Source organism: Sciurus carolinensis, chromosome 1, assembly GCF_902686445.1.
Source record: "Sciurus carolinensis chromosome 1, mSciCar1.2, whole genome shotgun sequence".
Lineage (NCBI taxonomy): Eukaryota > Metazoa > Chordata > Mammalia > Rodentia > Sciuridae > Sciurus > Sciurus carolinensis.
This window is the reverse complement of record NC_062213.1, coordinates 133386084-133411980: the sequence shown is the minus strand read 5'-3', so window position 1 is coordinate 133411980 and position 25897 is coordinate 133386084. Positions and strand designations below refer to the sequence as shown.

The window sequence follows — 25897 nt, the reverse complement described above, 5'->3', positions numbered from 1 at the left end:
TGTTTCATGTCTATTCCGATATCAGTGCATATGAAAATTTATAGTACCAGTTATATATATATATATATATATATATATATATATATATATATATATAATTTCAATAGTTGCAAAATATTTGCCATTCAAATCAATGCATCAAAGGACCTCTGGCATATGTATACTATTGCTGATGTGTGTTTCCTAAAATGAACATCGTCTGTAAATATGTACATGCAATGTGTCTATCTAATATAGGTCAGGCACTGATATCTTCTAGAAAGCACTTTTCATGTTGTGTAAAACTTTGTTGCATTAAAATGAAAACCATGCACATCAAAACAGGCAAAAGCATACACCACAAGCTATAGATTTCTTTAAGAAGAACTAATCATCTAAATAGCCAGGAGAATCCTTTTACAGCATAACCAAGTAATTTAGCAGGAGCGGAAAATATTGTAGTCAGCCCATCAGCAAAGGTATCCAAAGCTCCTGCAATTGAGGGAGAATCATCATTTTCTGTAGCTTCAATTCTACTTTGCAGATTATTAATCATTGCATTCATTTCCTCAGATTTCTTCCTAAATCCTTCTTCAAGCAAATCCTTTTGAATCTGAAATCAATAAATAAACATCAGAAGGAACTTAAATATTTTATAATTCTGAATCTTTAAGAATCACAATTAGTCAAAACTTTGTAAAATATCTCTTACCCCTAGAATGTCTTCTCCATTATTGTAAGATAATGGATTGTAAGATACTATAAGATAAAAATACCATCTGGTCTAGACCTAGGCACTGTCAGGAAGCATAGTTTCCAACTTGATTAATATTGGTCCACCATTAGAGCTTTGCTGCTGTGATAACCAAGGTGTGAAAACAATTTCTTCACATTCTTCCCAAAAGAAAAGTCACTGGTCTGACCAAACAGATACTCAGTCCCAGTGGGGTGGCAAGGTCAGCATGGTCATCAAACCATAGGAGTGGTGGGAACTCATCATCTAATCTAGAAGTCTGTCTTCATATAACATCTAGATGGAATACGAGAGATTTCCTCCCCTACAATATGCGTGCTCAGGCAGTTATGTAAACCTGGACAGACTGCAGCAAATTTAGAAGCTGTCACTTCCCTGTGCTTTTAACTTCAGAAATATCTAAGAGTTCTATGATGGTGCGAATCTGCCTAGGGTTTTGGGTTGGGAGCAGTTATCTTGGTCTTGGGAATGCAAACCAATTGCTGCTCATTTTGAGTACAGCTGTTTAGCCAGACACCTGTGAGACCATTTTAAATCTCCCCAAATGGCAGCTGAAATTCTGTGTATAATCTCCAAGGACTTTTAAGAGTCCAAATATGGAGAAAAAAATCATAGGATTAAGAAAAAAAGTGTGTGTATTGGCAGGAGGGATGATTATTTAGGGCTTGTAATGAATCACAAGCAGCAAATGGTGATGGTCTTCCTTCTGTGAGCTGATTGTAATCTTTCCTACTCATTCTGGAGCACCAGGATAATCAGGTGCAGTACAACACCCACCTTCAGGTGGTGCTCCAACATGATGTTCTGGTTTTTCAGGAGCTCTTCTCTCTCCTCCTCTAGCTTCTTTTTCAATTGCTCTAGGTTTTCCTTGAAACTCCTCTTTTCAGCCTCCATCTGTTGCTGCTTTTCCTGTAGTTGCTGTCTTGAAAGTTCCTTTTCCCTCTCAGCTGCCTCCTTCCTGGCCCGCTCCTCTGTCACAAGACAGTTTTAGAGAGGGAAGTAAGAAAAATATTGTACTTCCCTGAGCTCAGAGACTAAACCAAATTTGAAAGGCGGGACAGGAAACCACAGAATCCACACAGGTTCCCACAATCAAGGGTGTTTTTCAGAAAGTAATGGGAAAGGTCCTGCCCTTCAGGCTGAGGTCTGACCTCCACTCCCCTTGTTCTTCACCCACTCAGCAAGGCATGCATTCCACAGAAGGGAAGTTCACAGTTTTGGGAAGGTCTTCCTGTCAGACCTGTCAGAGGGCATTACAGAAATCCACCTGAAAGTGGAATCTTTCCCCTGTACCTGCAATGGTCTTTTCCCCCTCAGTGAGGGCATTATCTGTCTGCAGGATAGATTTCTCTGTTGCTGCCTGTGATTGCAGGAACCTCTGGAAGACATCACCAGCCTGCGGTGCCAAGAAGAAGAAAAGAACTTAGATTTCACTGGGAGACCACTTCTGTAAAAACAAATGGATCCATATCATGATTTAAATTCCACTGTGGCTCCCTACAGTGGTCGAGCTCCTCAGTATGAGCTGAGGCCCTCCATATCTCCGGCTTCCTACCCTCTCCAGCCCCTCTACCAGTGCCCCTTCCCTCCACATGTTCCAGGCTCCGGCCAGTCTAATAATGTGCAATTATACAAACCAAAATCTCTGATGTTGTCATGTATTTGTCTTTCAATGTGAAATGCTGCCTCTGCTCTGTGCTGTTCTCCTTTCAGATGTGTAAAATGTGCACATGAGGAGAGATATTACATAAAGTTGTTTGGGATGACTAAATTAAAATCTTAGGGAAAGAGCATTTCACCTTGTCTATAATCAATAAGAGTTTGACATGTTAGTTGTGCCATTACTGTGTTTCCTGCCACCACCTAGGTAGCCTGTTGTCCTTGGATCATAAGTGACACCACTCAATATGCAATTGTCCATTTACTTGACTCTTTCTTATTTTGATCAGCCCTGAGAGCAAAGAATCTGACTGAATCTTGTGAATCATCAGCACTTGGCATACTGCAAGTAATGTGGAGGAAGAAATGATGTAATTTTTTTGTCTTTCCTGGCTTTCTGATATCCATGAGAGACAGAGGAAAACATTTCTACTCTCAGGAATATGTAGTAAAGGGGGAGCATTAGAAACCTAAATGGGGTCAGGGTGTAGCTCAGTGGTAGAGCACTTGTCTAGATTGCACAAAGTCCTGGTTATGGTGCCCAGCTCTATGGAAAAGGAGGGGGATAAAGACAATATGCTTTCTTATCACTCACAAGTAGTGCTCTGTCCTCAGAATTAAGAGATCCCTTAACTATTCTCTAAGCTCCTCCATGTCCCTGTACTCCTCACCTTGACCCCTTTCCTGGGCACTTGCCAATACTCCTGTTCAACCTTTTCCCTTGCTTCCATGTAGAGCTTGTGGCCCCCAGTAACGGAGAAAATTCCTGCTGAAATGTTTTCCATTAGGGCCTCTGAAATCTTATTCAGTTCATCCTGGCAGTATTTTTCAGATTTCTCTTCATTCTTCAGCAACAAGTTCTTCTTCTTCTCCTCTATTGTTTTCTGAAATGAAATTATAGACAGATGTCAGTGGAAGACAGAAATGGAGTAGATAAAACTTCAAAGAACCTGATAGGTTGATCAATCTAACTACATTTATCCTGGGAAAAGCATTTTTGTGGAATAAGGCCTGGGATGAATCAGAAATTGTAAAACTTGAGTCATTGCTACCCTGAAGATCATCTGTGAGTCTACAGAAAATTTTCTTAACCTCCCAGGTCCTCAAGATGTTCATCTGTGAGATGAAGGGATTGCATTCCACAGGCTCCATGGTGTCCTATAGCTGTGGAGTCCTGTGATTCAATTAATGTTCAATGATACAGTGATACAAGGCACAATGTAAGATGAACGAAAACCTGGATAGAGGATCTGGGAGAGAAACTTTGGTTCCTAGGAAGGTGAGAGTATGCACAGCAAGGGGGTAACTTGTGGGTAGTTCAGTCCTGTTTGCAACCTATAGAAGTACTATGTAGAATCCTTAAGAAGCCTTCAGAAGGATATCTATTTAGATTTTGTGAGACATCAGTGAGAAAATTGTGCCCAAAATTTTACAGGGATGAAAGATATATGGTTGTGGGAAACTAAATTCTTCATTGAATCCAAACTGCTTTATCCTTGAATGAGAGAGAAGAGACATGAGGTCCATAAAAGCACCTGGAGGATTCAATCATGAAAGGTAGTGACTGAGACAATTACCACCAGCTCCTTCTGGAATTCCTGATTTTCATCCTTGAAGGAGTGCTCCATGAAGACTGCGATGGCTTCCCTCTCACAGGCTGTGTGCACCTCCAGCAGCTCCTGGAGTGTGTCTGTGGGGAACTCCACTCGCTGGGCCATCTGCTCACTGTAGTGGTTGGCTGCCTTCTGCAGGGCTGCCGAGTTCTCACGCTGGGCCAGAGTGGTCACCGCGTTCTCCAAACAAGGCACTGACCCACTGTGGATGGCATTCACATACATCACCACCAGAGCCCCTAGGCCTTAATGAACCAGAAAACGTAGGGGTTAAATATGAAGTTATAGTTCAATGAGATCCAAGATTCTCAGACTATGTTTCTAAAATCACACACACTCATGCCCTTATCTCCTTCTATAATATTCACTTTCATTTTCCTGTTGATCCTTCATTTATATGGTCCTCTAGGTAGAGTTGAAAAGTGTAAATATAAACCTTCATCCCACAGGCTAAGATATATATGAAAAACATAATTCTTCAGTTTAAAAAAAATCTTAAAGGAAAATATATTACAAAGGTTAAAAAAGAGGCAGCATATATCAGATTATATTCATATTTAGCTTCTCATAGATTTTCAGGACTTATAAGTCAATATTTATATCTGGACTGCTTTAAATTTCCAGAATAATTTCATATCCTCCTTGCAAGGTACATTTAGCATATAAGACTTCCCCCCCAAATAGTATACATTTGTTTTTATACCCTGTTAATGATCTATTACCAAACAAAAATTGTTTTTCAGATTTGTGGAATTTGTGTTTTTCAGATTCAGGAGAAAATTTTGCAATTTGAATAGAAGCCTGTAAACTCTAATAAGTTACATAATAATAAAATATACACATTTCTTCTACTATGACTATACTTGATTCTGTATATCTTTAAGGCATACAGATAAATAGAATCAAACAAAAGTAGTGGGAATACAGTGTATAGTATGTTAAACATAAATTAGTCCACACAGAAATGAAAAACAAAGACTCACGATTCCCAGTAACCACAATTCCCTCTCTGAGGATCTTGGTCTTTGCATAGGTGTAGATGTAAGAACAGAAAATATTTGTTTGTTCCTGGAATTTGGGATCCAGTAGGCCTTCTGAGACATTCTCAATATTGACAAGGTGTTCTAAGTCATTTGTTGGCCGGACAAAGACAAAACATTTCCGTTTTGGAAAGAAATTCCTGATGCATTCCCTGGGTTGATTGAAAATTTTGACACTGGGATGGTTCCCTGAGGGATAGGGAAAACAGAGAATACTGTAGGAATTATCTTGTGACTGGGTACTAAAGGATTTTTCCACAGGGGTTGTAAATTTGTAGTGTTGTATATTGTTACAGAATTTTTTAAAATATAAATATTCAATACTACTTTGCACACCAAAATTGTGCTAATGATATAACTTTGACGAGATATTTTGGGAAGTATTAGACCCCAGTGGAAAAAGCCATGTAGACTGATATCCCCAGATCTGAACATGATACCAGTATAGAGTTGTTATGTTTACTGAATGGATAGAAGATTAAACATAAATTTCTGGTCTACTTCATCCCTTGTAGAAATGGAGTTGTGGGACCAGAAGACATACAAATAAGAGATAATGGAGTAATATCAGAAGTAGCAACATTAGGAATACTGAGAATGATACCATGATTCATTAAGGAAATCTACTTTCAGGTTTAAAAGAATTCATTTTTCACAAAAATGGTTATACCACACAAATAAAACAGTGGTTACCAAGGGTAGGGAGGACATGGAAGATGTGGTCAAAGGATATAAAGTAGCAGGTATGTACAAAGCAGAATTTTAGAGATCTAATGTTACTAGGGTAACAAATCTATAGTATAAGGGATTTTTACTAAATAAACCAAACCCTTCAAACACTGAAAGTAACCAAAATATGACTTTAAGATAATCCCAACTCTATAAACCATGTGACTTCTTTGAGATTAAAGTCTATATTTGAATTAACAGTTTGTTCTTCTGCCTACAGATTTTTTCAAAAATGTTTCTAGAAAGCAAAGGTAGATAAACAAAAGCAAAAAGGAGTAAATCACAATTGATATTTCTCACAGGATTCTTTAGCTAGCCACCCTGAAAATAATTTTCATATAAACTATATGTGCCATTATGCCATTAAACCATACATGCCATTAATATATTTTGATTTCAGATTATAGCATAAAAATATGCTGGAATTAAGAAAATGCTATAATATGTAAAGCAAAATGAAGTGTTCTGAAAATTATAATAAATATTGAAAAGATACAAATCAAAAAGACATATGCTTCCTCAGGTTTATTTAAAATATAAAGTTATTTTTGTAGATGAAATAACTAGAACAGTATTTGAAAGTTATATGCTTCTTCATGAAGAATATCTAACTGGCTGAAGTATATTAGTTTTGTGAGATGGGCTTCTCATAATTACATGACTAACAACTATGTGGTAAATTGTATTCAGAGGAAAGCAGATGCCAAATGAGGGTACAGAAGTGTCAGGTTACTAGAAAGTTTTAGCATCCATTGTAATTGGGATGCTAAAGTACAAATTATAGAAAAAAAAGAATTTGGTTTTGAATAATTTCACTCTACTTTAAGCCTTACTATTCTTAAGGAAACTTATACTCCAATTCCTGCAGATTTTCAACTACACTCCAGTCACCATTTCTACAGACCATGGTTCACAAATGGAACCCCAGAAATTATGGACTCTGTTCAGCAGATCCCATTCTCTTGTAAGCCTCACATGGCCCAAGCCACACTCTTATACCTTGAATCAGCTTCAAGGCGTTATCCAGGTACTGGTCTTCTGTGATGGGGTGATCATCAATCTTCAGTGCCAGAGTGAAATCCCGTACAGTCCAGACAAAGTCTGGAAAGAAACTCACGAACTCTGTGGAATCTTCTGTTTCATGAGGATTTGAGGAGGACTTTGCCCTGATTAATTTTGTCAGCTCTGTCACGTAACTAGGTCTTGGCTGAGGAAAAACATCATTTCCATATTTCCCTATTAAAAATTTCTTATAAACACCCTCTTTTGCCCTAGGTGCCCTATGCTTCCCCAGAAACGACTAAAAGTCAGTGCAAAAGACAATTACTCAGGAGGAAATTCCTACCCACCATCTCCATATTTCCTTATTAAATAGTTCTTAAAAGCACCCTGTTTTTTCCCAGAAGGAAGTAAGTGACAGGGCAAAAAACAATGATTTAAAACTCATTCACCCTAAGTGCAACAATACAGGAAGTTGAGTTCTTGGAAGGATACTGCAGCTGCTCCAGGGCCTGTTGGTTGATGGTGCCCACACTGTTATAGATGAAGGTGCTGCTGAGAAGCACAGCCAAGGCAAAGATCCATGAGTCATTCGTAGGGTCACCCTAGGAAGCACAATTACAGAAGGGACTTAAGAGGTTAAATTTTCGAAATTCATTCAGATCTTTTTTAAAATTTTTTATTAATTTTTTATTTCTTCTAAGTAGCTGTACATGACAGTGGAATGCATTTATACATTTTGATGCATCAGACCTATTTTATGGTTTTTATTGGTGCATTATAATTATATGCAATAGTGGGATTCATTGTGCCATATTTGTGCATGTGCATAACATAATTTGATCAATCTCATCCTCCAGTACCCCCTTTTCTCCTTTCCTTCCCTCCCTGATACCTTTCCTCCACACTCCTGGCCTCCCTTCTACCATTATTATTTTCTTAAATTTGTATATTTTGTTTCATTTATAAATTGAACTAAGGTACTCACAATGCAAAGAATACAAAGGTGAATGTAATAACAGCTTTGGCATTTATAATATTTCTTATGATTATAATTTCTTCATATTATTAGATGATACACATCTTCTCAAAGTTTTTTTTATCAAAGTATTTTTGGATACAATAAGAAATGCTTATTAACCAAAAATCCATCAGGTTCTTGATAGGGGTATTCAAAAGTAGAAGTTACCTTTTTTATATTGTACACATATTTATTAGCCATTGGTCATAAAAACATAAAAATATCATAATAGGCATAGTTAGAGAATCAAATTTTATTTAATTCAATTCATTAGATAGTCTCAGCTCACTACTGAATATTTTCCCCTGCTCTCAGGTTTAAAAAAGCAAATTTAATAATAATGACAATTGTTACTTCCACGATACTAATGCAATGCAATTAACATAACAAAAATGACAGTATTTATTAAAAAATTAGACCTTAGTGACATATGTAAGCAATATGTGCAATGTGATACTAGATATCACATTAAAATAAAAATTGGGAGTTGATCAAGAAAGAGCAGAGCTATGAAAGTTGGAAAAAATATGTGAAAAGACTTCCTAGAAGTCACGAGTTGACCATTAAAGTGTTGGCATAATGTTACTAGAAGAAATAAAGGCTATCCTGCAGGTGGAAAGACCCACAGAAACTAAAGTAGAGATTGTGGGTTTCAGGAGTCTTTGCAATGAAAACAGAGCTGTTAGTTTTGACTGTGGAGCAGGTAGCAGGGCAACAAGGCGGGAGGGTGGGTGCTGACACAGGGTGAGGAAGGGCACTAAAGGTCAGGCTGATTTGTTTCTGTAAGTCACAGCATTTTTCTAAATTTAATCTAGGAATTACTTCTATAAAAAGTGTATAATGCTGATCCTTAGAGTAAATGTAATAACAGATCTAAGTCCAGAAGAATCTTGAGCGGGGAGATTAACCAGTTCATTTTTCCCCAGATTCCATTTTTTTTTTTTTTTTTTTTTTTTTTTTTTGTGGTGCTGGGGATCGAACCCAGGATCTTGTGCTTGCAAGGCAAGCACTCTACCAACTGAGCTATCTCCCCAGCCCTCAGATCCCAATTTTTGAAAAGCAATTAGTTCATGTGCTTCTTAGAAGTGGATGTTGTGACAAATTATAAACCATTTAGATAAGCATATATCATTGTTTGAGAATAGCTTTAAAATGCCTATAAACACACCAATGATATTCCTTAAGAAATAAAAAGAAAAATTCTAACATTCACACAAAATCATGAAAGACACTGAAGGTTGACTGGAGTAAGAAGAACAAAGCTGGAGGCATCATGCTTTCCTATGGGAGATGAGTTACAGAGCTACAGTGATCCTAACAATAGTACAGATGATAAGGTCAGAAGAGGTATACAGAATCTTGGAATAGAAAAGAGATCCCAGAAACAGACTCATACATTAACAGTCAACTAATCTTGGATAGCAATGCCAAGAACACAAAATGAGGAAAAACTAATCTCTTCCACAAGGATGTGAGAAAGACTGGATATTCACAAGCAGAAAAGTGATTAAATCATCTAACAGATTTGAGACTTACATGTAAAACCTGAAATTGGATCTGGCAATCCCACTACTGTGTGTATGTGCAAAGGAAATGAAGTAAGTATATCTAAGGGACATCTCTACCATTAACAACAGCTAAGGCATGGACTCAGTCTAAGTGTGGAAGAAAGGTGGAAGAAAGGACAAAGAAAATGTAATTATACACACCAGAATGCTTTATATAACAACAAAAATAGGGAAATCTTGTCATTTGTGATAATAAATGAACCTGTAGGACAGTAAACTAAGTGAAATAAGAAAGGCACAGAAAGATATCACCTGACCTCACTTATATGTGGAACCCAAAGGAGTTACGCTCACAGGAGTAGAGGGTGGAATGGTGGTTAGCAGGGTGGGAAATTTTCAGCTAGCTAGTGAGAAAAGAAAGACTTGAAACTATAAAATGAGATGAAGCCATAAAAGCACGATGCCTCCTTTTTCCATAGGAAAAAAAGCTTCTTCTTTTTTTTTTTTTTAAACAAAAAGAAAACTTCTTTATTGTACACAGTACAGAATATAATGCAGCTTGGCAGGATGCATACAGCCCTGCACAGGGGGAAGTATTTAAAATCAATTGGCAGGTTAAAGCCTTTCTGCACTGTAGACTTTCCACACTCTGGAAAAGAAGCAAACAAACAAACAAAACACCCCTCAAACCCTGAAAAAAACGAAAAACCACCCAGGAGGTGCATGAGTCCATTGGGAATGCAATGGTGGTGCCACCATCCTATATCTCGTGACAGCATAGGCCACGTGGTTACAGCAGGAGGGGCAGCTCAGTCTACAGAAGATTATTTTCATACTTGCTAAAACAGCATAAATTCATTTAAAAAAAAATCCCAAACCAGGATAAGTAAAGAAAGGAAAAACAAATCTATACAGCATTTACAACAAATAAATCTCTAGCCAGCTGGAGGGTAAAATATGCATCTATGTATAGACGATGTGTAGATTAGAAAGCTATAAATATGGTTTAGAAGAGTCCATGCTTTGAGTTGCTTTTCAAAAAATGGAATGCTCCATGATCCCCCTTATGACCAACAGCACATTTGTGAAGCACTTCACAGGGATAAAGGTATGTTTTGTAGTTATGGAAATATGAGATTTTCCTTTATGGGAAATTAGCCCACAAAGGTGTCGAGCTTGAATCTTGGGTGGTGATTTGCATTGTACTCTAATCAAAGGATTCTTCTAAACCATATTTATAGCTTTCTAATCTACACATAGTCTATACATAGAAAAAAGCTTCTTGATACTGTTTTGGCAATGACATTTATCAACATGACGTGAAAAACACAGACAACAAAAGCAAAAGTAGACAAGTGGATGGCATCCAACAAGATAGCTTGCCAGCAAAGGAAACACCCAACTATGTGAAATAGCAACTGCAGACTGAAAACAAAAAAATCTGCAAACCATTTTGGCGAGGGGGTTAATATTCAAAATATGTAAGGAATTCATATAACTTGATAGCAATGTCAATCAAGTAACCAATACAAAGAAGCAGAGGACTTGAGTATATATTTCTGAAAAGCATACATACAAATGTCCAATAGAAATATGAAGATATTCAACAGCACAAATCATCATGGAAATGCAGGTCAAAACCAAATGAGATATATATCATACCTGTCAGGATGGCTATTATAGGAAAGACAAATTATAACAAATGTAGATGAGAATAATGAAGAAAGAGAACCCTAGTATTCTGTTGGTTGGGTTGCAAATTGGCATTGCTAGTATACAAAACATTCTGGAGTTTCCTTGAAATATGAAAAATAGAAATACACTGAGATTCAGAAATCTCACTTCAATATAGAGATCCAAAGGAAGTTAAATCAGTATTCCAAAGAGATAGCTGCCTTTCCACGTTATTGTGAAGCACTATTCACAATAATCAATATAAAGAAATAATCTAAATGTGTATTAATAGGTGAATGGATAAAGAAAAAAGGAAATTTAGAAGGTTAACTTTAAAAAGTAAGGAAATCTTGCCATTTGCAATAACGTGAATGAACCTTGAGAGCATTGTGCCTAGTGAAATAACCCCAATACCAAAAGGAAAATACTGCATTATCTTACTTAGGTGTGGTCTAAAATGGTCAAATAGACAAATCCATTGCTGCAGAAAATGGAATGGTGTGTTCTGCGGTCTGGCGGGTGAGAAAAACAGGGAGATACTGACCAAAAGGTACAAAGTTTCAGTTGCACAAGATAAATAAGTTCTGGAGGTCTAAGTTGCAGCATGGTGATCATAGCTATTACCATATCAAATAGTTGAATTTTGCAAGAAGCTGTCTAGAGTGTTGTCTCTACAAAAGTAAAAGAAAGCTGTGGATTGTACTGGTCAATTTGCCATGCATATCAAAGCATCAAGTTGCACAGTTTAAATACATATAGATTTTAATTGTCAATGCCATTTCAAAATAGGTGATACAAAGTAATCAGAGGGTATTATATTCCTCCTTGTGCAGAAAAGGAGCATATGGAAATTTAGACACTATTCTCAAATAATTCTCAAAATAAGACATAAAAAGGCAGATGCCTCAGGTAACATACTGTTGTTTTTAATTTATTAGATCTTTTAGTTATATTTGACAGGAGAATCCATTTTGATATAATTATATAATGGAATATATCTTTTTCTAATTAGGATCCAATTTTTGTGGATGGACCTAATGGTGGAATTCACTGTGATGATTTCATATATGAACATGGGAAAATCATGTCTGATTCATTTCACTGTCATTCCTTTCCCTATCCCTCCTCCTTTCCTGCCTCTCTATTCCCCATTTTCTAATCTACCTAACTTCTGATCTCCAATATAAAAAAATATTAAAGAAAAACTAGAATGTGTATTATCAGACAAAAACATGCTTTGACAGAACCAGCATAGTCATGATTTCTCAGACTTCCAGAATGCTCTGTGGGTTGCTGATAAACTTCACCATCAAAATGTAAACCTGACTCTACTAACTCCAACCCTCAAATGTACACTGCACTTCATAAGCTTGAAAGGTGGATCAGGAGTATTTCCTCACACCCCGGAGATGCATCCCATACTGCTCCACCCTCATATCAATTCCCTCTTATACTTAGTTCTATGTGGTGGAAGCTAGGATGTGCAGTTCTGATCACTTTTCAAGATTAAAGACGTTATCCCCAGCTATTGGAAGTGCAGAAGGATGATAGCCCTCAGACGTCAGCACTCTTAATGAGAAGACTTTGAAGGCAGACCTCCAAGGACTAGACAGAACTGGGGATAAAGACTGAAAGCCCATGTCTCAACACAGGATCCCTCAAAAGGTGTATCCCAGTCATAGATTTCCCCATGGAACTGACAGGGGTCTGGCATTGCACAACAGCATGGGGTCTTCCTCTCTCCAACCTATTTATTTCCCAGGCTCTATGTTTAATCTGAAGCATAGATGTGGTCTGTGCAATGGGACTGCAGGGTATTTTTGAGGACAGAGTCTTTACTTTGTTCAGTAATGCATATCTACTGAGCCCAGAAGTCTGGAACTTAACTGGTCAATAAGCGTTTTTTATATAGAATCCAAGCATTCACCTCAGCATCAAGAAATAAAGTATCCTATCTAGTATATACCACAGCATCATCTCTAAGTAATGAGAACAAAAGTGCAGGCAGTGTGGATAGAAGATCCTGTGGGACAAAATGGGGGCTAATTCACAAGGAAATAAAATGCTAAAACCTCCAGAACAATTCCCCCTCCTCAAAACCTGTTGTCAGCGTTACCTTGCCTCCAGGAAATTATTCCTCTCAGGAAGAACGTGTTAATGAGTACCTCTGGGTGACTCCATTCTCACCTTTGGATCATTCCCACCATTTGGTCACATAGGCAAGGTAAAAGAAGAAGATATGAGAAGAAAGAAAATCTGAAATCTATAAAAGGGTAGGATTCACCCCCACAAATGCCAGCTCTGAATCCTCTTTTCTCCCCCCACACCTTGGGAGAAGTCTGTTTTTGTTCTATCCTTTAAATATGACTTTCTGGTATTTAGTCTTCAACACTCAGGGAACAAGAACCTGATCCTGATTTTCGAGACCAGTTTCAGTAAGATTCAAGCAACCAATTTGCTTCATTCACTATAGTTCAGTTTCCAGATTTCACAAAAAGATCAAAGCAGTTAAATTGTACAGAGTCATAAAGAGACAAAGAGAAAATTCAGAAGACAGAGGATCTGAGACATCCTGCCTCACCTTTTCCACATCACCCAGGCCCTCAGTGTCTAGGAGGACCAGGGTGTGATTTGGCTTGGTGGGGTGGGGCACACACCACATCCAGATGCCCTTGGTTTCAGATTGTATGGTGGAGCCCAGAGGGAAGCCTGCAAGGGAAGAGCAGAGAGCAACATATGCTGAGAGCAGATCTTCTAAGCAGCCTATGGCACACAGTAGGAAGTCTTGGATTGTAAGTAGCCCAGCAGCCAAGATGGTGCATTCTCTACTTCCTCAAGAATGTCTTACTTTGCAAGTCACCTATTTCAAACAGTAGAGGTCATTAAACATGAGAGTGATGACATTCTCAAGTAGGAGGCAAAATCATCCTGAATGAGACAAAAATGGGAAGTCTGCAAGAGTGTGTTGGAAGAATTTCGTGGCTCCACATCAGAGAGCAGTTGACAGAAGAGAGATGTGAGAAGATGAAAGGTAGAAAAAAGAAACTGGGATAATACTTTTTATATTGAAAAATGACTGAAAACAAAGACAAAGCAAGAAATAAACAGTTCACAGATACAATGAAATGTGAAATCAAGAAAGGGTCTTGAAGATGGCAATAAAGATCTTTACATATTGTTGAAAATATTAGGCAGAAAAAGCAGAATTTGTTGTGTGAGAGGAGAGACACACAGGATGTAAGTAAAGATATGATACTGGTCATAAGTACGGGAGGATTTCCTTAATGTGGGTAAAGAAAAGAATATTGATGGCAGAGATTACAGTAAAGTAGTAATTTGGCTGTGAGATTTAGGATGACAAGTTTTCTTTACTGAGAGAAGTTGAGTCCTCCCTTCATGGAACAGGAATCCAGACAAAGAAGCTGAGATTCACTTGGAATAAAGCAACTTGTCCTACCCAGGACACCACTCACCACAGTTCTGTCCTGCCAGACGATTCATCAAGTAGGATTTTCCTGTGCGGTACAGTCCAACAATGGCCACTACTACTACTGGTTGGGAAATCTCCTCAAGAATCTGTACCGCTTGCTGGTTCACCATCAGCTGCTCATTTTTGTTTTCCACCAAACAAATGGGGGCGGACATTTTCGGTCCAGAAGCCATAGCAACCTGCTTACCTGGAAGAGCATACCAGGAAAAATGGAATTGCAAGGTTATTCTCTGCACTATCAATTTAGGACTGATGAGCCTTCTGCACTTTGTATGGGACAACACGTAACTGAATATGGGCAGACTGCAGCAGGTCTCCTCCATCATTCCCCCAAACCTCTAATAACATTGGGAATTATCTTCTCTGAAGTTCTACTTCAATAGTAATAATAAATTCCAAGGCATTATTACATAGTAGGAGGCCTATGATAAGCTGTGTATCTAACCTCATTGATATTTAAAAATACTGCAAATTAGAAAACATTACACTCATTTTTCAATTGAAATAAGTGAATTTCACAAAGGCTTACTGATTAAGTCATATAGGCAGGATTAAGAATGTAGAAAATTGAACTGAAAATGGAAGTTCAAAGCCTTCATTTCCTCAAAGGAGACATTAGGAAAAAAAGCTTTAAAATGGTTACAGTAATCTTATAGGAACTTTGAAAAAGAGGGAAAAAGTCAAATGAGACAAAACTGCACCCATATAGGTAGAAATTCCATGGTGTGAGCTTGCCCATTCCTAGTCCATTCACCTCAACTGGCAAGGTTTATCCTAAATAGCATGAAAACATGTTCTGCATAGCTAATCAATGGTATAAAAGGAAAATCTAAGGCACAATAACATTTTAAAGAGTTTATTTGAATAATGTTTTTCATGAATTGAGGAACAGATTGAAAAACAGTGTGGGTGTTGGTGTCTGTGTTCTGTTGACAAGTGTCAGAGTCAAGAATTTACTAGGAAATTGTAAAAGCTATGTAAAGAAATTATTTGAAATGATGTAGCAACATCATCATCTTATTTGTAGTTACAAAACTCCTAATTTTGCATTACTTTCTTTGAAAGTTTTTACTCATATAACCATGTTAGTGGGTTGCTTATTCATAGACAATGTTAAGTTTGGTTTGTCTCTTAAATAAGCATTTATGTGGAATTACTCTAGTTAAGTTTTCTTAATTTTGGAGTTTAAGCAAGGAAAAGGCTATTTTTAAGGGCTACCTGGTTTTGCTAGCACAATTATTTTTCAGTCCTGGCTGCATTTTAATTATGAATTAACACTAATGAAATGCAAATCAACACTACAATAAAGTGTCACTTCACACCCATGAGGATGGCTACTATCAAAAAATAAAACAGAAAACAAGTGTTAGGGTGTGGAGAAATTAGAACATTTAGCATTGGTAGTAGGAACACAAAGTGTGTAAATGTCTGGTGATTCCTCAGAAAATGAAACATAACATTAACATTTGACCCAAAAATTCTACTCTTGAGTATATACAACACATGCTTACAAAAAAAGAAAAAACAAAAGCATTGAAATAGAGGACTTGAACCAAGAGAACTGTACACCAATTATCATGACGGCATTATTCACAAGAGTCAAAGTGTGGAATCACCCAAATTTCCATTGATAGATAAATGATTAACAAAGTATGCTATTCCATACAGTGGAGTGCTATCAGCCATAAAAAGAGGTGAAGCCTTGACACACACCCAACATGGATGAATTTTGATGCTAAGTGTAAACCAGACAGAGAAAGACAAATATATGACCCCATTTATATGAGGTACCTGGCATAGCCTAATACATACTACATGCTATGTGGAGGAGGAATGGGGAATCACTATTCAAAAGGTACAGATTTTAGGTTTGGATTGTTGAAAAGGTGCTGGGGATGTTTAGTGGGAGTGATCACACAACAATGTGAAACACATGAAGAAGTAGAAGTCGGAGGAGGAGCAGAAGGTGAAGGAGAAGGAGAATAATAATAATAATAATAATCTGGGATAATATGAAAATCTACTTCTCTGTGGTATGTTACAGCAACCACCTGGCAGAAAAATCTCAAAAATGTTGAAGACACTGATTATCCTATAAGTTCTTTGATTAATAACTTGCAGTAGCTTTAAAATGACCATCATATAACAAAACATGCTGTTAAGTGCACCAGTGTGACTTTCATGTACTTTTATTTCCAGGATTAGAAAGGTGACGGGAATAGGGGCTGTAAGTAGGGGAGGGAGAAGCTCTGGAATGAGGCTTGAACAGAGACAGAAGGAAACACTTGAACTTCTGAGACCAGTTGGGGAACATAGTGAGATCCATTCTCAAACACATAAACACATACAAAGAGATGGGAATGCAGGGGAATGTCAGAATTTTCAGAATTCATTTACAGACTGTATTAATTGAGAAGGATCCAGTTCTCTGCAACTTACTCCCATGGATGAGAATTAAAATGCATATAACATTGTATCTCTCTCACTCACATACAGAGAGAGAGAGAGAGACAGAGAGAGACAGAGAGAGACAGAGACAGAGAGATAAAACCAAAGTCACTTGGGTGAAACTAAGGAGAAGGCATAGCATAGGAGATTTCACTGTCATTTATTCTGAGGTAAAAGTTTAATATAATAAACGGAGAACTATGTGTCTAATTATTCATCCCATGCATCTCCTGGCACATTTTTTATTTTCACTATATTAAAATTATTTTTCAGTCCTGAAAAATAAAATGCCTTCATATGACAACTGCTTATTTTTTAATCCTCAGAATATGCAAGAATAATGTTGCATAGGAATGTCACATATATTCAATTTTTAATTATTTATTAAATATGCAAGATGCATCTAGTGTCATCAAAATTATCAGCTCTAACACTTATTACTTGAGTGGACTTTATCAAGCAGTTTCCTTTCGTTGAGTCTAAGTTCTTTAGAATAATTATAGGGTTAATGTAAGTAAAATTATAAGTCAAACCTGGAGTACTTTTTGATTATTAAATGAGACACTACCAAGAATCAAAAAATGTGAATTCACTAAATGTCAAATTAGATGGAAATTAAATGATATTTATAACAAGCAAATGGGTCCATTAGGTTATGGATTTCAACAAAATCTACACACTAGGAATGAAAAAGAAACAAAAACTGTGAACAAATTTTTCACCAGAACAGAATACTAGTCAAGTTCAAAAACTCTGCTCCTGTACAACAACATCTTGTCTACTTCTTTGGTATGAGGAGTGGGGCATATGGAGATAAAATATGAGCTCCAAGTATCATCATTATGGTTCCTAGAACTGTATGCTCCCTTCTCTGAAGAGAATCAAAGGCAGACCCAGGATGATGTGGCTGTAACTGCAAACAAACTGTAGATATCTCTCTGGTGTCTTAGCTTTCAATGAACTGTGGAATTTTTAAATTCTGTTTGATCCTGTTTAGGAATAGTTTTCAGACTTCATTGTACAAAAAAATCACTCTAAAATATTGTTAAAATGTAGATTCCCTGTTGGGGATGTGGCTCAGTGGTACAGTGATTACCTAACATGCAAGAGGTCCCCAGCATCACCCCCCCAAAAAAGAATGCCCATGCTGTGGTGCAGAAGTTTAATTCCAACAACTTAGAGTTTCATAAGTTTGAGGCCAACCTCAGCAATTTAGTGGGACCCTATCTCAAAATTTAAAAAAGTAATAATAAGCACTAGAGATGTAGCTCAGTAATACAGAGATTCTGGATACAATTCTCAGTACCAATTTTTCTTTTTAAATTAAAACCTAGATTCCAAGGTCTAAGTATCTATGCATCGACAAATTCTACAGGTGACTCTGGAGTCCTTATGAGAAATAAACACCACACACATGCACACAAAGAATTTTGACTATGGGGTTATTTTGAACTAATAAAAATGGGTGTTGTAGGAACTAATTTTATTTCTTTTTTTAAATTTTTTGTTCTAATTGGTTATACATGACAGCAGAATGCACTTTGACACATTGTACACAAATGGAGCACAACTTCTTACTCTGACTGAACATGATACAGAGTCACAAAAGGCAATAATGTCTCTCATTCCACCGTCCTTCCCATCACCACATCCCTCATTCTCCTCTGCACAATCCAAAGTTCCTTCATTCTCCCCACCACCATTATGGTAGCATCTGCTAAACAGAAAAACAATTTGGCCTTTAGTTTTTGGGTTTGGCTTATTTGCTTAGCATATTCTCCAGTTCCATTCATTTAACTGCAAATTCCATGGTTTCATTCTTCTTTAAGGACAAATAATATTCCATTGTGTATATGTACCACATTTCCTGAGATGAATTCTCAGTCAAGTTATGCAAGCCTTTGATAGAAGAATTAATACCAATACTCCTCAAATTATTCCATGAAGTATGAAAGGAGAGAATCCTTCCAAACTCATTCTAGGAGGCTAGTACTACCCTAATACCAAAACCAGACAAAGACACATCAAGGAAAGAAAACTTCAGACCACTATCCCTGATGAACATACATTCAAAAATTCTCAATAAAATTGTGGCAAATCACATACAAAGACATACTTAAAAGATAGTGCACCACGATCAAGAAAGGTTCATCCCAGGGATGCAAATTTGGTTCAACATATGGAAATCAATAAATGTAATTCACCACATCAATAGACTTAAAGACAAGAATCATACGATAACCTGAATAGATATATAAAAAACATTTGACAAAATACAGCACCTCTTTATGTTCAAAACACTAGAAAAACTAGGGATAGTAGGAACATACCTCAACATTGTAAAAACTATCTACATTGAGCCCAAGGCCAACATCATTCTAATTGGAGAAAAATTGAAAGCATTCCCCCTAAAAACTGGAACAAGACAGATGCCCTCTTTCACCAATTCTATTCAACATGGTCCTTGAAACTCTAGCCAGAGCAACTAGAAAAATGAAAGAAATTAAAGTGATATGAAGAGGAAAAGAACTCAAACTATCACTATTTGCCAATGACATGATTCTATATTTGGAAGTTGTAGAAAAATTCTAGATCTAGTAAATGAATTCTGCAAATTAGCAGGAAATAAGATCAATATCCATAAAAAAATGCATTTCTATACATCACTAATGAATCCACCGCAAGAGAAACTAGAAAAACTACCCTATTTATGATATTCTCAAGGAAAAAAAAAAAACTTGGGAATCAATCTCTAGAATAAAAACTACAGAACACTAAAGAAAGAAATGGAAGAAGACCTTAAAAGATGGAGAGATCTCCCATGCCCTTGGATAGGCAGAATTAATATTGTCAAAATGGCCATACTATCAAAAGTGTTTTACAGATTGAATGTAATTCCTATTAAAACCCAAAGACATTCTTCATAGAACTAGAAAAAGCAATCATGAAATTCATTTGAAAAAAATAAAAGACCCAGAATAGCCAAAGCAATTCTTAGCAGGAACTCATTTTATTTCTACATAGACATTTACAGAGTTTTTACTCTGAAACTTTATGTAGTGTGTCTACTGGAAAGATCAAAAAGAACCTCTCTCTCTAGTTCACAGTATTTTTTAACTCCTTGGCAAGGATGGTCTTACTCTCTGTATTCCAGAACTGCTACAGGGCCTCATAGAAGGAGGCAGACAGGCTCCCATTTACTCCACTTGCTGCTGCCTGGGGTTGAAGTTCAGGGAGCATCATGTCCAAGAGCCTTCCTGTCTGGCTGTCACTTCAGAGCTGTTACTGACCAAAGCTGACCTACCACAGAACTGAAGCCAGCCACAGAATCCTGCAATAGACAATGGACAATAGGCCACCTGTGCTTCCTGCCCACTCCTCCTGTTGCTGCTTTCAATTAGAAATCAAGGTAAAGACTAAATTGCATGTTTTAAAAAAAAATACCTGCTCCCAGGGCCAGAGGTTCCAGCACAGTTCTCAGTTGCCTCACTCCAACCTTGCTCTTTTTCCTTCTGCTTCTCTGCCACCCTTTACAGAAGCTGTAAAACAAAAGAAAAACATAAAAATACTGAGGAAACCATCCTCTCCACAGCTGGAATGCTGCAGTAAAACTGAAATTGAAAGTGAATAATTACTGTTATTTTCACTGAACAGAATGGGTTTGCCTGTCAGTGAATGAAAAGCCAATAAGCACAACCAGGAGATAAGAAAGTCCTAGTACTCACAGCCAGTAAAGAGAGCACTGGAGATGTTTTCCAAAGCGCTGTCTGCTTTATTGGGGAAACTCATGCATATTCATATTAGAAAGCATCTTCATTCACTTCTAGAGGTGGGCATATTTCTGAGCATGCTCAGAGACCATGTCGCCTCTTACATTCAAATGTTCAAAGATGGCAGACAGGACACCTTTGGGGTGGAGGAGAATTTTGCATTGTAGCAGGATTATAATATGGAAAGTTTACTCTAGGCTACCTAAAAAAATGACTAGGTGATTTTGGCTGGTTTAAGTGGTTCCTTGTGGTTTTCTCTGGCTGACTTATCTGAGACAAGAAGACAACTTGAAAGGATGTAGATATTTAAAGGGTGAGCAGTTTCTTCGCCAGAAAGTATTGGTGCTTGCCTGGTACTTGCCTCCAAAGTTCCTGCCTAGAAGCTGGCATCATTAAAGGTAGCAGAGGCATGTCTAAAACACCCCCACCAGAGCTCAAATATGAATTGTTATGGGGCACAATTTAAGAACAGACCGATCACCACTGAGAAGTCCAAATTTGAGAGTCTTTATTAAGACAACCGACTGACTGTCTCACATAATGCCCAAAAAAATGGCTATTGGGAGAACAGCTCTGACCACTGGGTTGTAGGGGTTCCTATACCGAAAATTATATTGATCATAAGTGTCTGTAGATATGATTCAAAACTACACATTAACATCATGAGATCATCGACAGAGGGGGATGTGGGTCAAAATGACCTTTACCTAGGTACAAACTAAAGAATGGTTACTAACTTCCACACAATCACTGTTCACTTGGTACATTGTTTAGGAGCAATAGGAATCAAAAGAGAGCAATTTTTCTTTATATAGGAATTACCATTCTGTATTGTTAAACATGTCACACTAAGTAAGTGATGATGGGCACAGAGGTGGGGTGTTCCCATGGGAGAAGCTTATTTCCTACATAACATGGAGTCTCAGAGCAAAATGGAGTCTGTTTAGTCATTTCCCTTACAGTCTGGCCTATAACATTCTCATGGAGCCAGTTCTGTCAGCCCATCACATGAATGTTCGGTGCAGAGGTGAGAGGTCAGAAAAGCCATACACATTCCACTCTGATTCCCAGGCAACACAGTCCTACCAGCTATCATCTGTCCTTGTCTTGGAAGCTTTCATAGACTCCCTTCTGGATGCATCTCTCAGGCTGACTCTAGAGTCCTCAAAACACAAGGAATGTAGAAAATCCATGGCACAAATGTTAGCAAAGATATTACTTCAAACCATTTCTTCTTTGACAACCTTCTTTTCTTAATGGAAATTTCAGGAAGTTTTATAAATAAAGAATTTTAGTTATTGCATATAAATTATGCAACATAGACACATACAAAAACACTAAGGACACACATAACTACTATAAACTACTCTATATTTCACAAATCCTAGATAAAATTTATGTTCTCTTATGGATATTGCCTGACATTTATTTCAAGTAAAATCATGAAACAACTTGTTAGTTAAAATTTATTTTGTTATTAAATTTTTCTAACTACTTTGTAAATATCAAGTTGTTTGATTGCCTTATGTCAGTCTTGTTAAAACCACATGCATTTTTGAAACTATAATTTTCTTTTTTAAATTCTGATAATAATTAGATGGTTTATTTATATTAATTTTGCAAGAACATTTATGCAAAATGTACATGTCAAGTTAGTATCGTTTTTTTACACAAAGAAAATATACATTATTTAGATATTAAGATGCTATTGATTGTAGCATGATTATGGTCTTAGATTTGAGGAGTCTTTGTATATTTTTACCTACAATTATTCTATTATCTCTGCCGTATTAAAGATTCCTAAATCAATATGCTGCTTGCACATGTTAGAGAAGTAAATGGTGTAAGATATTGCTAGCACATATATGAAAATGTGTAAGTGCTACATGCTTTGTATTAACAAAAATAAAACATTATTTTACACAGTGTTTTCTTCACTGCTTTTTCTCATCAATTTTTCTTAAACATTTTTTCATCTCTTCATAAAATTTTCAATAACATAGTATCAATACACCTTTGTATGAACATAAGTTACTTCCCAATTCTGTAAATACTCTTTCTCATTAAATTTTATTACTGATTTTATCAGTTTTATTTCCTTGGATTTTGATATTTTATTTTTTCTAAATGTATAACTTTTTAAAAAAATTAGTACTTTTTACAATGTTGCTCAAACTTTGTAAATATTGAATGATAATAAAATACTTCCAATTAAATAAAAAAAGGAATTTTAGTATTTTTTTAACATATGTTTCCTAATATAGGGAACTTTAAACAGGTAATGATTTAATAATAAAATATCTAGAAGATAAAAATCAGATAAACAAATAAAATATAATTGAATTATCCAGAGATATTCATTGTCGACTTTTTCCTCAAAATTTTTATGCTCCCCTGATATAGTCTCTCCCAAAACAGGTGTCCCCTTTTCATAGAAACATAGAAAATTGACTCAGATACAAAGGCCTTTATTCAGTCAGATACCAAAGTTATTGAGTGTGCCTATTTGTGGAGTGAAGAAATGAATCAGTTCGTAGTGGAAGATGAGAGGTAAAATGGGAAATCTCCTGGGGAAGCAGGGCTATATGGGGTAGAGGGTATTCTCTTTCCTCTATTCCTTCCCCACTAACACCTTCTTCATCTAGGCCAATGTTCTTAATAAAAAGCAGAACAGTTCTATTTTAAACCATAGGGTTTCTGCTGTGACCAATTTTTAGAGCATCAACAGATAATACGTAAACAAGTGGGAGTAACTATGTTCCTATAGCACCTTATTTCCAAAAGTAGGCAGAAGGCAGATTTGGCTCATGCAACAAGTTTGTTGGCCCTTGCTTTAGGTAATTGGATGCAGAAGGTGATCACACCAAGTATGGTTTTCTTGGGGCGAGTGGATGAATTCCCTAACCCAAGTCTGAGTGCCACTTTCTGGTGTCATCTGGGTCAAATAGCATGTAAAAATCTGAGATTTTTTGGAAGCTGAATTATTGGAAGAGAATATGTTTCCTCCATCTGTCTGTTTTTCCACCCATATGATCTCTTGCCTGGGTGCCTGGCAATGTGATCACAGGCCTGCTCAACTAATAGTCTAATTCCCAATGTCATAGCACAGGCCATATTTCTTACATAAGCCACAGACAAACAGGTGGTGAAGCTGTATAGTCAGCTTTACTGCAGGAGAGTGTGGTTTGCTTGGGGATCAGCTGCCCAGGACTGCAGGCTCCTGTGAGTGAGCAAGGAAGTCTATTTGGTTGTGCATCCTGGTGAGTCCAGCTAGCCTAGTGGGATAGGCAAAAAGTAAAGGTGAAGATTACAAGGACAGACTTTTCTGTCTGCATTTGCTAGACATAGCCTTCATGACTCTAATCACGGATTAAGGTACAACAGTGTTGACGTGTTGGGGGTTTTCCGCATCCCACGTGGATGAGGGAAAGAGTTTCTGTCTGAGGACTATGGTGCTGGTGATCAATTAATTACTAAAAAATTTATCTAACCAATAAAAACAATTGCCAGTACTTTCAAATATAAGGGGGTGTTACAGATTGAGCTACACCAGATCTGGCCTCCAGCAAGATGAGAAGCCCAACATTCACCTTTATTTATTGTCACATGGATAAAGGGGCCAAGACCGTGAGAGATTTCTTCTGTAAGGAATAGGATGGGGTGGAGTTAGGGAAGCCATTTACTTAGAGAATTAGCATAAACTCAGGGGTGAGCCACCGCTGCACAGGGCCACCTACCCCTGGATGTCTGAAACAGTCTCTCATGACTACCAAATCCTGGGAGTCAGACCTCTGTATCCCATGATTCAGTCAAGGCTGATTCTGCTAAACATGGATGGCTCCCCACAGACATGCATATATGACAAGGCCATACTTAAGGTAGAAAATTTTGCAGTCACTACTAACATCTGATCTCAAAATCATAATTTTTTCAGTAACATGTGAAAAATTGGATTTTTCCAGTGAAAGAAAATTATTGATATCAATGTAGAATTCATAGAAATATATTGACCTTAATATAGAATTTACATAAATTTATCAACTTATTATAAAATATAAAATACATAATAAAAATAATAGTAACTGGAAATACACATGCAACTGTATCATCCTCACTCAATGGTAATATTGCATCTGTATGTTCCATTACAAACACATTGGTTATAACATAGTTATTGTAAGACTTCATTGCAATTTTCACAGGAGAGGCATATCTTTTATGGAGGGAGGGTGGGTACCAGGGATTGAACTCAGGGGAACTCAAACATTGAACCATATCACCAGCCCTTTTTTGTATTTTATTTATAGTCAGGATTTCACCAAGTTGCTTAGCACCTCACTGTTGTTGAGGCTGACATCAAACTGATGATCTTCCTGCTTAGCCTACTGAGTTGCAGAGATTACAGGCCTGTACCACCATGACCAGCAGAGGACATGTCTTTGAAGAAGGGTTCCAGGAGCTCCAGGAAAAGGGGGGAATGTGACTCAGTATCAGCGGAGTTCTTGGCATAAGTGACAGAAAAGAGATTCAGCATGTACCAGCAAAGTTATAGACAGAGGCTTATTTAGGACAGTAGATCCATATTTAATGGAAAATAGGGGCAATCTCAAGAGAGCAAGGAATATGCATTCAAGGGAGAGTGCAGGCTATCTCCAGAAGGAGAGACAGCAACCCCTTGGTGAGGGGTCTAATATTTACAGAGGGCACATGATAGGAGTTGAACCAGAGGTGGAGCCAGGGTGGATCTACATCTTTTGTGCCAGTTTTCTGCGCCCTCATGTTACAAGGGCCTGGTTCAAGTTTTGGGCCAAGGGCATGTGCTCAGGATTTGTGATTTTTCTTCAGCATTCTTTGCATGTCAGTAGTTCATGGGTATTTCATTTGAGACTCATCATCTCTTCCTTTATTCCAAAATTTATATCTCAGAATGATGAGAGAGATCAAAGATCTTGAGCTCCTATGGAGATCATGTGTTTTTGTTTGAATTCCTCCTTCAAGAGAAAGAGACTTGAAGACATGTGGTTTATTTGGGATGTGATGACATGAAGCTAATCGGGAGGACAAAATGGAGAGTCAAAATGGGGAAGTGGAAAAACCGATAACATGAAGTGTTGAGTTGGTAACCATCATTGGAAACTTGAGATTAATTCCAGAATGGTCCACTAGGTATAATCATTGTTTTCAGGTCCTCTGGGAGGGAGAGTTGAAATGTG

At 37.2% G+C, this 25897-nt stretch overlaps 1 protein-coding gene across 1 annotated transcript; it reads right to left on the bottom strand.

The window, feature by feature from the left end:
• Positions 1-180: 180 nt before the first annotated feature.
• Positions 181-20425, bottom strand: LOC124965618 (guanylate-binding protein 6-like). Its single transcript, XM_047526678.1, has 11 exons — positions 20359-20425; positions 14450-14653; positions 13558-13685; positions 7269-7378; positions 6774-6970; positions 4989-5234; positions 3970-4250; positions 3064-3276; positions 2027-2129; positions 1511-1704; positions 181-592 (listed from the first exon to the last, which is right to left on the bottom strand). Exons 2-11 carry the CDS (start codon positions 14637-14639, stop codon positions 371-373), a joined length of 1884 nt encoding a protein of 627 aa, XP_047382634.1. The 5' UTR covers positions 14640-14653; positions 20359-20425; the 3' UTR covers positions 181-370.
• Positions 20426-25897: the final 5472 nt, after the last annotated feature.